A 13,912-nucleotide genomic window follows, 5' to 3' on the forward strand; every position below is an offset into this window, starting at 1 on the left:
AAGACTTCTACTACATCTAACCCAGGGGCTTGTCCACGTTTTATTTTTTATCATGGCTCACTTTGAAATTCTGGTAAAACCTATGGATCCCTTGTAAGAATGATGTTTTTAAATGCATAAAATAAAATACACAGGGCTACAAAGAAAACCAATTATATTGCAATATTTTAATCAAAATATATGTTTTTTTAAAGTTCATGGACCCCAGTTTAAAAACACATGCTTGCCAATCCAATTCCCTAATTTTACAAGTAAGGAAACTGAGACCAGTCAAGTATTAAAAACAATGGAGAACAGTTGTATAGCCCTTACAGTAGTGACTTGCCCAAGATCCCTCAACCTTTCTGGGCATCAACTTACTCATCAACTAATAAGTGACAAAACCAAAATAAAAACCAAGTCCCCTGAAACTCCTCTATTATAACATTCTCCATAAAGTAGCTACAGACTCTCTGAACTTCTCTGTCATCCCTCACCTTGCCCAGCCTACACCTAGAGCCCCAGGCTTGTCCTGTAACTTTTCAGCATAAGTGTGTGGTAGATGATGTAAGTGATGAGTAAATTCTGAAGCACCGTACCATCACAGACACTCTCACTGTATTCCAGGACATCTCAAACAACTACTCCTACTCTACTACTCCCTGTACCAAAGAAGAAAAAGAGCTAGGATTCCCCAAGAAAAATATCTAGGAGTTGGCCCAGGCTTACAGTTCAAATTCCAATTCTATTCTGCTCCACAGCATGAATTTAAAATTGGCCCAAGAATACCAACCAAGAAAACTGGAAACTAAAGAATTAGGAAACTAAAAGAAATATTTCAACATGAGGCAGGAAGTTAACGGAAAAGAATCGTGTTCCCAGGGTTTAGGGGTTACAAAGCCCTTTTAAAACACTGGCCCTAAAGCATTGTATAGGCATCTCTATCATGCAATCCTGCCAATGATAAGAGGTTAGCTAACTTAAACTTGGCAAAAATTCCTAAATGTTTTACCAAGATTCCTTATATTCTATCTGTAAGCAAAGTGTTGCAAACAAATTATCCCAAGAAGGGCCTTTCCTATATCACAAATTTACTTAAGAAAGTAAGACAAAAAAGTAGATGTTACCTTAATCACTAGGCAACACAAGTATGCAATAGGGGAAAACATATCAAATCAGGTTTATACCACAGACTGGCCACCTCAAACAATACCATCTGAAAATAGTTTAGAGTTTATTGTTTATTAATTTTTTCTCATGGAAAGTTGCTTAAATTGGAATTTTTAATACCATCTGACACCTGTTTTTTTCCTAAAAATGAAAACTTAAGTGAGAAAAACATAACTGCAATTTATCATATTAAGTCTCGCTGAGAATAAGTGAAATCCTACAAATACTTCATCTGCACCAAATGTTCACAACCTGCAATTCTACACCATTTTCTGCTGAAAAAAAAAAAAAACATATGTCTGACTCTCAAGAGAGGAAATAGCAAAAAGAAACTGGGGGGGGGCAGGGAGGGGGGGGCTTCCTCTCCCAACGATAAACCAAAAGAGCCATACAACACCATCTCGGCAAAAAGAGTTATCAAGGAACAGTATCGAAAGACATAAGTCAAAACAATTTATCAAGCAAATGTAAAATGTTTACTTTCTCAAAAAATTAAAAAATTTAAGCACAGTATCCTAAAGCAAGAAATGACCAGAGAGATACAGCCTTCTCGCAATCAGACATACACCCAGGTCCTCTCTAACAGGTGGATATCTATATTATTATGAAAAAAGTCTGGTCTTCTTTAACAATACTTGTGGTGGTTCTATCTAAACTGAATTATTCTTCACTGATGCTTTCCTTTCTGAACCTAAAATTATGTCCTGAAATGCTCATGCACACTTCTCTAAATTTTCTCACCAAATAAATGAGTAGACAGACCATCCACCCCTTCATTGCAATACTGACCACTGAGCATTGAGACTGATTTTCATCAACAATATCAACTGAAATTTATACAGGATAAGGGGTTACAGGCCTTAAAGTTACCCAAAAGCAATGATTTATATGTCAGTGCTACCAGAGGTATGCAGATTCATTAGCTCTAGCTTCTACGGAGTTCTTCACCTTAAGTCATTCTGAATATTTATTTTCCTTTGCATCTCCTCCCTTGGGAAAAGAATAGTTAGCATCTGACTAAGCAGACCTGACAAAGTCAGGGAACTCAAATGCTGCCTTTGACTTTGAAAGACAAATATGACTGAGGGGAAGTCATTTCCCTTCTCAGTTTTTCCATTCTCAACATTTGCTAAATGGGTTTGAAATTGGCAATTAAGTTTATTGGGAAACTAGAAATAATGAAAGAGTATGTGTCTGTGTGTGTATTCACTACATCATCAACCTTTATGTGAAATATCACTAAAATGGGATACAGCAACCCAAGAAAAGGCACTATCAAATCTAATTTAACTAGTGGAATTCTGTCCTACTTACCTTTCCCCAAATTCATCCCATCTTTTCCCATCTTCATTATTTTATTCACATTGTTCACTGCCTACCTAGAATAGCTTTTCACAGTCAAGTTCTGTCCATTTACTTCTCACCTATCCTTAAATGTGACCCCCCAAATGCCCTCTCTTCCATCAAGTTTTCTCTAATTCTGCCAGTGAGTAGTATCCCCTCTGAACTCTCACTGAACTTTTCACTTCTCTGGTTATACTTTACATTCTCATGTTACTTGTGTACATTTATCTCTCCTATTAGAGTGAGCTCTCTAAAAGAGCTATCTTGTTCATCTTATTTATTCAAAATGCTTTTCCTATAGCAGATGTTTAATAAATATTTGTTGAAGGGAGAAAGGAAAGTCTTCTCAAGGTGTACTAACAAAAATCTTAAAAAGGATTATTCATTTAGTCAAAAATTAATCCAGCAAACATCTAAGTGCCTGCTGTGTACAATGCCCCATGCTAAGCATGGAGAGAGATTTGAGAAATAAGCTATCAAAGAACTTGTACTCTAATAAGGGTAGTGAAAGCCCACCACAAGTAACTACTGTAAATCAGAACAGAAGTACTTAAGAGAAATGCAAAGGGCTACAAATGTGCAAAAGAGATAGGGTGAAGAGTTTGTATTTTATTCTAGATGAGATAAGGAGACACAGAAAGCTTTCGAAGAGGAAACTGACATGATCAGCCTCCAAAAGGCTGTGTAGAGAGAGTGTATGAGACAGAGAATAAACGAGCCAAGGTGAAACTAGAAAGCCAGTGTAATAGCCTTCGGAAAAGGGGATTAGGGCCTGAATTATGAAAGCGGCCACATGAGCAGACAGGATAGAATAGGTACGAGAGATTCGGTGGAGACAGAATCCAAAAGAGTTGGCAATTAATTGATTGGATCAGGGTACAAGGAGAATGGAAAAGTCAAGAATGATTCTAATATTGAATGAAATGAAATGAAGAAACAGTTGTTAAGGTGGAAGGGTTGATTTTGAGAGAAAGATAATGGGTTCCATTTTAAACATGTTGAGTTTTGAATTATTGATGGGATATTCAACAAGAAATGTCAAAAAGGTGATTTTGTGATGAAAGACTAGAGTTCAAAAGAGGACTAGATATATTGATTTGAGACTGTCAGATGTTTTCTCATTTATCTTTTTATCTCCCCAGCTCAGCACCTTGAACGCAGCAGGTTTTTAATATGTTTGCTAAATATCTCCAAGACACAAATTCTCCAACTTCTGAAAAATAGGAAATACTCAACTAAAGGCAATTAGATTATGGTCAGCACTTTAAACTATGCACTAAAAAAAAAAAAAACTCCACTAAAGCTACTCACAAGGAAATTTAAATTTTGTTTGGCAAATGTTGACACTACCAGAAAAGTCCTAATGATTTTTGTCATTACTGTACTAAGTACCAATATTGTACTAAGCACAGAAGTACTCCTGCCCCTATTCTCTATGTCGTAAGTGAGAAGCAATGGCAGGAAGGACTCGTGGAAAAGAAATAGAATTCTGTAGCTCCTCTTTATTTTAACCCTCCACGCCAAAAAGCAAAATCAAAGAAATTGCTATCTATCACCTAGTGTTACAAAAGCAACCTATGTGCTGCAACCATAGGAAAACGTACAAATAAAAACAGGTTAGTAGCAAATCAAGTGAAGATAGATAGCAAAAAAATACTTTTATTTCAGGCACAAAGAATAATCAAAGCCAACAGAAACAGGAAAAATATACACCTGCCTATAGCTTTTGAAGTCTTTGATCACTTGGTCCAACACTAACAGAGTTTTCTTTCTCTATCAAGGAAAGCCTAGGATGCTCCTCAGAGGAACCGATAGGTTCAGAAACCTTCAATTTTTCCATCATTTCCAATGACTGTTCAATGAGGAGGAACTCCAACATGTTTCTTGTCCAATCAATCACTGTCTAATTCCTCCTTGACTAAATCTGAACAGTAATTCTGCTTTCCCTACCCTCACTGCAAATAACAGGAAACCTTTGCTTACTTTATCATTCAACAGTTTGTAAAATCCAGAAACTTTTACGTCTTGGTTCCCAAGTCTTCCTCCGAGTTAAAAAAAAATTAGTCTACCCTTAAGTTATGGACCACATATGAACAAAAGTTCCTGGTCAGAGACCTCTCTACCTCCCAACAACCTTACTATATCTGTGTAGCCAACAGAGTTAAAAGGGATTATTCTGGGAGCCTCCATCCTATTGCAGCAAACTACATCTACAGACCACATCAAGGCAGCCTTAGTCCATGAAAATCAGACAATTCTCAGAATAAGTACAAGTCTATTTAATCAGTTTGTTCCCAAGAGGAAAGGAGTACCTGTTTGCCTAACCATTAAGGTACTTTTACTTCACTCCCCCATTACAGGGCTCTACCTTTCTGCAAAAGTAACAGATCAATATCTCTGGGGAAAAAAAAATTACATTCAAGGAAAATACAAGCATGCCTAGCAGAAGAGTACAAATGACCTCAATTTAGCAGTGCATTATACCATCCTAGACAAGAGCTCTCTCCTATGGCATAAAGTTGTGTCCTGCTTACCTCTTTTAAAGATTCCCCAGTTCTCAAACAATTTTTTTATGCTATCAAAAAAAGGCAAAATTCAAAGAAAATACATTCTACCTGAAAAATGAATTTTAAATTCCTACTCCCAAACACAAAACCAACTGAAGGTCATATTTCTACCTACACAAAGGCAACATGTCTACTCATATGTGGCACTTACAATACTGGTAGGTCATGGACAAAACAAGTTCCTATCCTTTCCCCAACTCAATTGTTACCAACTTCACTCTCCTGCAATCTTGAATGTCTTCTAAACCTGGAAGAAATAAAGAACACAGACTATCCTTCCACAGGCCCACCCTCACACCTCATGGTCAATCAGTTGTCAAGTCATGTCCTTTCTACATATCCCCTTCTCTCTTCTGGTACTGCCACAGCCCTGGGGCAGGAGGCCCTTATCACCACATTCCTGGACTATTACAATAGTCTGCTGGTTGGTCTCCTTACCTCCAATCTATCCCTAATGTAGCCCACTGTCCTTCCACTCAGCTGTAAAACTGATCTCCCTAAAGTGCAGATATGACCATATCATCCCCTTATTCAATACTCTAGTCCTCCCTGTCACTTCCAGGATCAAATATAAAATGATCTGTTGGAACCTTAAAACCCTTCATACCCTGGCCCCCTCTTACCTTTCCAATTTCCTTATACTCTACTTCCCTCTCTAAGCACTCTGCAATCCAATGACGATGGCCACCTACTGTTCCTCCACCATGACACTCCATCTCCTGAGGATTTTCACTGTTGTTCCCATACCTGGAACTGGCTCTAGCTGAGTGACACTGGGCAAGTCACTTAACCTGTCTGCCTCAATTTCCTCAACTGTAAAATGTGGAAAAGGATAATACTTCAGAGTTGCTGTGAGGATCAAATGAGATATTTGTAAAAGTATTTAGCATAATACTATATATACTTATGCCCTTCCCCCTCCATCTAATGTTTCCCTTAAGTCTCAGATAAATTCCCACCTTCTGTAAGAAGTCTTTCAGTCTTCTTTAACCTTAGTGCCTTCCATTCTGAGACTATCCCTAATCTGCCCTGCATATCTCATTTATATGTAGTTGCTTGCATGTTTTCTCCCCCATGAGACCGTGAGCTTCTTGGGAGGACAGTGTTTTGCCTTTCTCTCTATCTCCAAGGCTTAGCACTGTGCCTAGCACATAGAAGTATCTTAATAAATGCTAGCTGCCTAAATGACTGACAGGCTGAGCAGAAGAGGGTAGAGAAGGTTGTCACAAAGAAAAGTGTGCTGCCAACCTCAACCACCAAAATACTTTACTATAGTCTCTATAGTCAATTTCCACATTTAGCATCTAATAACTAAAGAGTTCTATGGGAAGCACTGGGAGAGATACAAAGATTAACTAAAATAGGTTGTCTTCACTGGATTCACAATGTAATATGGAAATACAGTAAGTGTACAAAATTCTAATATAAAAAATATGGTGAAAAGAAAAAGCTATCAAATCTTAGAATCATAGACTGTCCAACCACCTCATTTAACAGATGAGGAAACTGAATCCCAAAGAACAAAACATCAAAAGGAAAAAGAACTTAAGATTCCTTTACTCCAGCTTCTTCATTATAAAGAATAGGAAAGTGATAGCAAGAGAGGTGACAGGATTTGCCCCAAGTCCCACGACTAGTTCCAGGAAGATCTCTTTTAATTTCCTGTCTAGTGTTCCTACTATGCTATTCACCTCAACAATTATTAAGCACCTATTGCACACACTGCACCACAGAAGCAGCAAGAATGAGTAGACAGAATACTGAACTCTGGACCCTTGCAGACTCCCCTCTAGCTCTGTGAGCCCAGGCAAGTTTCTTAACCTCTCTGAGGCTGCTTCCTCACCTGTAAAATAGGGATGATAGTAACAGCATGCTATGAGGATCAAATGAGCTAATAATATATCTGAAGGAATTTACATATCTTCAAAAGCTATATAAATTTGATGATGATTGTGCTAAACGTTAAGTAGACTTAGGCAATCTTTCAGGGTAATTCATTCCTAGGGTAGGCAAAAATTTCTGGTAGATACAATAAAAATGGATATCAAAGATTCTCTTCTCTATTTCTTTATTAACTAAGTCTCTACCAGATATTAATATGAGACAGTTAGGTACAATAAGGGCATGGGAAATGAAAATAAGAGAACAGGGGGACATTAAATTTGGAATCTAGTTTCTCTTTTATACCTACACAAGGTACAAGATTATTTTACTGAGAAAAACACTGGAATTTGATTCAGGGAACCATGGTTCAATTCCTGCCCGTGGCTCCCTTGGGCAAGTGACATCTCTAACTCTCATTTTCCTCATGCCCAAAATGAGAGGGCTGGTTTAAACGGCCTCTGTGGGCCCTTTTGATGTTAAATTTATGTTATTTCAATTGTGTCCAACCCTTCTTGACCCCATCTGGGGTTTTCTTGGCAAAAATGCTGGAGTGATTTGCCACTTCCTTCTCTGGCTCATCTTACAGATGAGGAACCTGAGGCAGTGTTAAGTGACTTGCCCAAAGTAACACAACTAGCTAGCAAGTGTCTGAGGTCATATTTGAACTCAGGTCTTCCTAACTTCTATCACTGCAAAACCTATCTTCCTCTAATCAGAATCTTGGTTCTACCACAAAAAACCTGTGTAACCTTGAACAAATCATTTACATGTATTTGGGCCTGTTTCCTAGGCATAAAATGAAGGGGCAGACCTAAAAAGAGTCCTCTCGATGATAAATCCTATGATCCGAAATCAAGAAAATAGGAAGCATTTCATTTGGGAAGGGGATGGAGGAAGTAGACAATGCAGGCTCATGATTGCAGTAGTAAGGGAAACTCCAGGTGAGGAAATAATATAACATCAATGCAGATAAGCAATTATACCTTAACCTACTAGTTGCCTGGGGTACTCAGAGGGTCAAATGACTTGCCCAGAGTTACAAATCCACCATACAACAAACAGTTAACCTAAATCTTCCTGACCCAGAGGTCAACTCTCCAACCACTACATCACAATATCTCTCAACTCATCCTTATTCTCTCTATGAGAACAAAAACTGTGGGGCCTTTAGTAGGCAGCTTATAGAAGTCTAACAGAGACACACTATAATAAAATTTCACATGGTTTACAATTAACAGGATTTCTGGGATCATAGTTGAAAAGTCAAAAAATGTTCTTTGAAGGCAGGTACTGTCTTATTTCACCTTTTCATTCAGTCCCTAGAACTGTACCTTGCATTAGGGGAAGGGGGGTAGGGCAGAATGGGGACTGGACCTATTTGTCATGGGGTGCACCTGATATGGGAACTCTCCCCACTGACACAGATAGATACCCATTGTGCAATTCACAGTCTTAGAATGGTCTGATTCACTGAGAGATTAAGGAAGAAATCTGTCTAGCTCTGAGAAGGAACTTTAATGCAGGTATTCTTGACTCCAAGGCCAGCTCTTGGTCTACTATGAAATGACTTACATATAAACATTCGTTAAATGTTTGTTTAACCAAACTAAATAATGAGAAAACAGAAGTAATCAAAATCAAGAAATATGGAAATAATCAAAGGAAGGAGGTCAGGTCCTAGAACACCAAGGTTAGTGAGAAGACATTAGTGTTTTGGGGAGATTAAAAAGACCCTAGTCCAAGATTTTTAAAATTCCTTAAATTGGAAGCCTGAAAATAAAATTTGGAAGGATGAAAACCTAGGATTAAGACCCCACTGATCAAAATAAAGTGCAAAGGAGAGTGGGGAAAAGAAGGAAGGGAAGTGTAAAACCATCAGAGATTATAGTGTTCTGAATGGAGTGAGTTGGGGAAAGGTCTAAGGAAAAAAGAGGGAAAGCAAGAAATGTTAGGTTTACCAATGACAAAACATGAGAATTCTACAACCTAAACCAAAAGGCTGGAAGAGTCAAACTGAAAAAGTCCCATCTTGTTCCAAAAAGGATCCACCACTCCTATCCCAATGGTTGTCTCCACATTTCAGAATCTTCTTCATTTAAGGCTCAGATGCCATGACCTCTTTCACATAGGCTTCTCAATTCCTCCAGTCCACCTCCACAACTCCCATCCCACTGAAGACATTTTCTTCTTTTCAAATTTTTCCAAATACATTCTATATGGATCTCCTCTTTGCCCTCAACACTCCCTGCACTGTATTATACTTCTATGTATAGGTCACATATGCATGCCCCTGCCTCCACCTCAGGAGATGTAAGGGAAGATATAAGACGCTTATGGGCAAGGTCTACATTACTTTTATTTTTGTATCTTCTGCACCTAGAAGAGGGGTGAGGGACCTGCAGTCTCGAGACCTTGTCTTAGGGGATGTAAAGTTTGGATTCAAAGATACAACTTGTCACCTGGAAGGCCACAGGTGACCTCGAGGCTGAAGGTTCCCCACCCCTGAGTCCTAGAAAGAGCTTAGTAAGTGTAGGTGGAGGACGAAAGTCTGGAGAGGAATGGCTTCCAGGCAGGGACAGTTATCAAGACTTGGATAACAGACTCCTGAAAAAAGCAAACTAAGTAAATGTCAAAATGAATGGGGGGGAGGGGGAGAGAAGGGAGTTCTCTCAAGAACTTTCATCTCTCTTAATCAACAAATCCCGGAGTGAGACTGTAAGACTGTAACAGCAGTCTGATCTCAGATTGCTAAGAAAGAATCCATACATGTCACTCCTTCACACACGTGCAAATGAGAAGAGGCATCCATTTTGCAGTAGCAGAGGCAACTTCCATGTTATATCCTGGAAGGAAGAATACTTCCTTGTCTCAAATTCAACCAATTTAATACAACAAACATTTATTATACACCTACTATTTCCAAGGCACTGTACTAAGCACAGGAGATACAAAAGATCAAAAATAAAGTCCCTGCTTTCAAGGAGCTTACATCCAAATGGGAAGGCACAACACATACACAAATGAGTATTGTACAAGGAAAAATGGGGAATCAGAGAGCATTAACAGGGAAGAATCAGGGCATACTTAACCAAGGAAGTGGCACTAGAAACAACCGAGAAGACAAGTTTGATAAACAGAAGAAAAGAGGTGTACAACCAGGCTCAGAAAAGAGTTTGGCAGAGGTGGACAACTAAGTTTGGGAAAGACCAAACAGTTCTGTTTAGCAGAAATATAAAGTTCATGATGGAGAGCAGTATGGTGTAAGGTTTAAAAGGTAAGCTGGAGAAAAGCTGTGGAAAATCTTAAATGATAACCTAAGGGGATTCTATTTTATTCTAAAAGTAATGAAGGGCCACTAAAAACTTTTAAGCAGGAGAGTGACTCAGTCAGCCATTTGCCTTAGTTATTTCAGCATTTATGCAGAGGACGGATTGGACAAAGAGGGGACCACGACGAGAGGGCGACTGGTATCAAGTAAGAATTAATGAGAGCCTGAAACAAACATGTTGTATGAGCGTGGGGGTTAGGGAACGGGGGAGGTGTCTGCGTCCACATGTCATTCTTGATAGCCAGAAGGAAAGAACGATCCTATCCCAATCCTGGACTGGAGAAAATCGGCGGTTGGGGTAAGGAGGTGTTATATCCCCGTTTCTAGACGCCACTGGACTTTAAAGTAAGTATGCTGAGCTGGAGGAGTCCTGGTCCAAGACTCTCTGAGTTTGGTAAGAGATCTCGATTGGTGCTCCAGTTTGGACGTGGGAAAATCTCTGTCTTGGATTACAGTTAAGGATTTCTGTTTCAGTTTCCACTTCGGGGAGCCAAAGGGGAGGGCATGCTTGTCCCCAAGAGACAAGAGAAGGAAGGGGGGAAAACTGTCCCAGAGTTCCATCTGAGCATATGGGGGAGAGGAGCTTCTGTGCAAAGTTGGCGATGGGGGAAGAGGAAAGGAAGGGAGGGGTTCCTGCCTCGGGCTCCTGGGTGGGAAGGGGGAAGGGGAGGTCCCTCTGCCACCCTAACTGGCCGGAGTAAGGGATAGGGGGCCGGGGGCAGGGCTCCACGTCCTGGGAGGTCTGGGCCAGACCGGTTTAAGGAGGGCTCGGGGTGGGTCCGGAGCCCGGGCTCGGCTGTCGGAAGGGGTGCAGGGTTGGGTGCCCCGGGCCCCACTTCTCACCATCTTGACGATGCCCCGCTGCAGGGTGGGGAGTGCGGGTCCCCCAGAGGAGCTGCCGCTCTGCGCGGAGGAGGCCATGGATGGAGCAGAAGAGTTTTCCGAGCGATCGGCTGGGGTGTGGAGGAGAAGCTGGCGCGACGATGAGGCTGTCGGGCGAGGGGCTGAGACAGACAGACGGACGGAATCGGTACTCAGCAGCACCAGCACCAGGACTGGAAGCAAAGAGGAGACGCTATAGCGGCCGCCGCCACACGTTCTACTCGCCGCGCAAGCGCGCCAGAGACCTGCCACCCACCGCCCAATCAGAACATCGGGTCCACCAGAACCCAAGCCAATCGACACTCTCTTGGTGGAGCCCCGCCCCCAGGCCTCGTAGCGGGATGAGAGCGCCCAGCGGCTTTGACAGAGCTGATTCGCCGTGACGTCACGAACCAAAGGGTGGGACTTCCGGGGGCAGCGGGAGACCGTAGAGTCAGTAGGAGCCCGGAGGCGTGGTGGGGAAGGGAAGGACACGTCAGCATCTGGCCGGCAGGGCGCAGGGGGCCATGGGAGCAGGGAGGAAGGCGGGGAGGGCAGCCCCTCCCTCTGTACCCGCCCTACCAGACCCCTGCCCCGCCCCTACCCACTTCTAGATCTCGTGTGAGAGGGATGCAGAGATCTGAGGAGAGTAGCGGACGGGGGAGGAGTCTAGAAAATAAATAGTAACTCAAGTTAAAAGCTCAGGTCCTGCGGGGATTTACACGCGTGCTGAGCGCTCCAAGTCTGGAGAATAAATAGTAACTCAAGGTAAAAGCTCAGGTCCTGCGGGGATTTACACGCGTGCTGAGCGCTCCAAGTCTGGAGAATAAATAGTAACTCAAGTTAAAAGCTCAGGTCCTGCGGGGATTTACACGCGTGCTGAGCGCTCCAAGTCTGGAGAATAAATAGTAACTCAACGTAAAAGCTCAGGTCCTGCGGGGATTTACACGCGTGCTGAGCGCTCCAAGTCTGGAGAATAAATAGTAACTCAAGTTAAAAGCTCAGGTCCTGCGGGGATTTACACGCGTGCTGAGCGCTCCAAGTCTGGAGAATAAATAGTAACTCAAGTTAAAAGCTCAGGTCCTGCGGGGATTTACACGCGTGCTGAGCGCTCCAAGTCTGGAGAATAAATAGTAACTCAAGGTAAAAGCTCAGGTCCTGCGGGGATTTACACGCGTGCTGAGCGCTCCAAGTCTGGAGAATAAATAGTAACTCAAGTTAAAAGCTCAGGTCCTGCGGGGATTTACACGCGTGCTGAGCGCTCCAAGTCTGGAGAATAAATAGTAACTCAAGGTAAAAGCTCAGGTCCTGCGGGGATTTACACGCGTGTTGACTTGATGTCTGAGGAAGCGCATCACGTGCAGAGGAATTCACAAATCGAAGATTCCCCGGCCGCGGACGCGCTCTCTCCGCCACGCCCGGCTTCGGACGAGCACGGTGCAGGAAGCCGGAGAACTGGGGAGCACCACCCCAGGACTCCAACTGAACTCTCAAGAAGTACACGGTGGCCACGGGACGCTGACGGCGGCGGACCCGAGGAAAACCTCGGGGAGCTCCTTTCGCAGAAAGCTCCCTCTCCTTCACCTTCTCTACCTGTGGACGTGACTCTCGGCCTCCTTTTGCTTCCTGAAAAGCATCCTTGGCTCTCCTCCCTCGGGCTAACAAGAACATCAAGCTTTTATTCCAGTTTAAAAAAAAAAAAGGTTTCCTGAACCTGTAGAAGTCAGGTGGACAGGTCGTCCTTGGTTCCTTTGGCTAGTTCTTTGTCCCCTGCCGTGCCCGTCTTTCTCTTCCCACCACCACCTTCACTCCATCGCTCGGGTGGCTGTTCATTTTCCCCATCCGGCTGCTTCCCTTCAGGAACTTCAGGATAGCCATCTTTCCCTAGCTCCTCGTGTGGCTTGATGTCAAACATGTAGCCTGAGTCCTGTCAGTTTCTTCCCTTTGGGCCACGTGCTTCATTCAACAGAGGCCTCTCTCCAGCTTCACTAGAAGCTCAAGATTTCCATCCTTTGTGACAGTTCCCATCTGCCTCTACTTAGCTATACCTGTAATATTCTCTGTTATGTGGAAGTAGCTCCCTCTTGCAATAACCTTCTAACTGGATGTTGTAGACCTCTCAAACGCCTGCCAAACAGAACTCATTATCTTTTCCCCAAAATCTAGTCCTGTCCCAAACTCCCTTACAGCTATGGAGAGTACTACTGTCTTTCCTGTCACCCAAATTTACAACCTTGGAGGAGCTATCTCTGACTCACCACTCATCCCACATAACAATCTATCACCAAATCTAGTCATTTCCTCCTTTACAATATGGCTTATATATGTTCTCTTCTCTCCAATCACATAGCCACTGCCCCTAATTCAGGCCTTTATCATGTCTTACTTGGATTACTACAATGCTTTTCTACCTTAAGTCTCTCCATTCTATTCTCCATAGCGCCACCAATGATTTGCCTAATATACAGATCTGACTGTCATCTTCCTGCTCAATAAACTCCAGTGACTCCCTATTACTACTGTGATCAAATATAAACTACTATATTGGCATTTAAAGCTCTTCGTAACTTCCCTTTGCAGTCTTCTTAAGCGCAGTCTTCTCCATGTACTCTGCAGTCTGGCCTATATGCTGTACCTCACTTAGATGCTCTATCTTTCATCTCCCTGCCTTTGCACTGAAGGGTGTTTCCTCCTCATTTCCATCTCTTGGAATCCTAGTTTCCTCTAAGACTCTACTCACACATCACCTTCCACAGGAAGCCTCTTTTATTCTTTTGTG

The 13,912-nt window shown here is 42.3% G+C and overlaps 1 protein-coding gene across 1 annotated transcript in view; it reads right to left on the reverse strand.

Annotated features, from left to right (window-relative positions):
- Positions 1-11,546, reverse strand: part of SND1 (staphylococcal nuclease and tudor domain containing 1) — a 498,025-nt gene extending 486,479 nt beyond the window's left edge. Inside the window, exon 1 of the mRNA XM_072652826.1 lies at positions 11,116-11,546. Coding sequence (XP_072508927.1) covers positions 11,116-11,193 — 78 coding nt within the window. The 5' untranslated portion in view covers positions 11,194-11,546. The remainder of the gene's footprint in view (positions 1-11,115) is intronic.
- Between the last annotated feature and the right edge of the window lie 2,366 nt (positions 11,547-13,912).

Source organism: Notamacropus eugenii, chromosome 3 (assembly GCF_028372415.1).
Source record: "Notamacropus eugenii isolate mMacEug1 chromosome 3, mMacEug1.pri_v2, whole genome shotgun sequence".
Taxonomy (NCBI): domain Eukaryota; kingdom Metazoa; phylum Chordata; class Mammalia; order Diprotodontia; family Macropodidae; genus Notamacropus; species Notamacropus eugenii.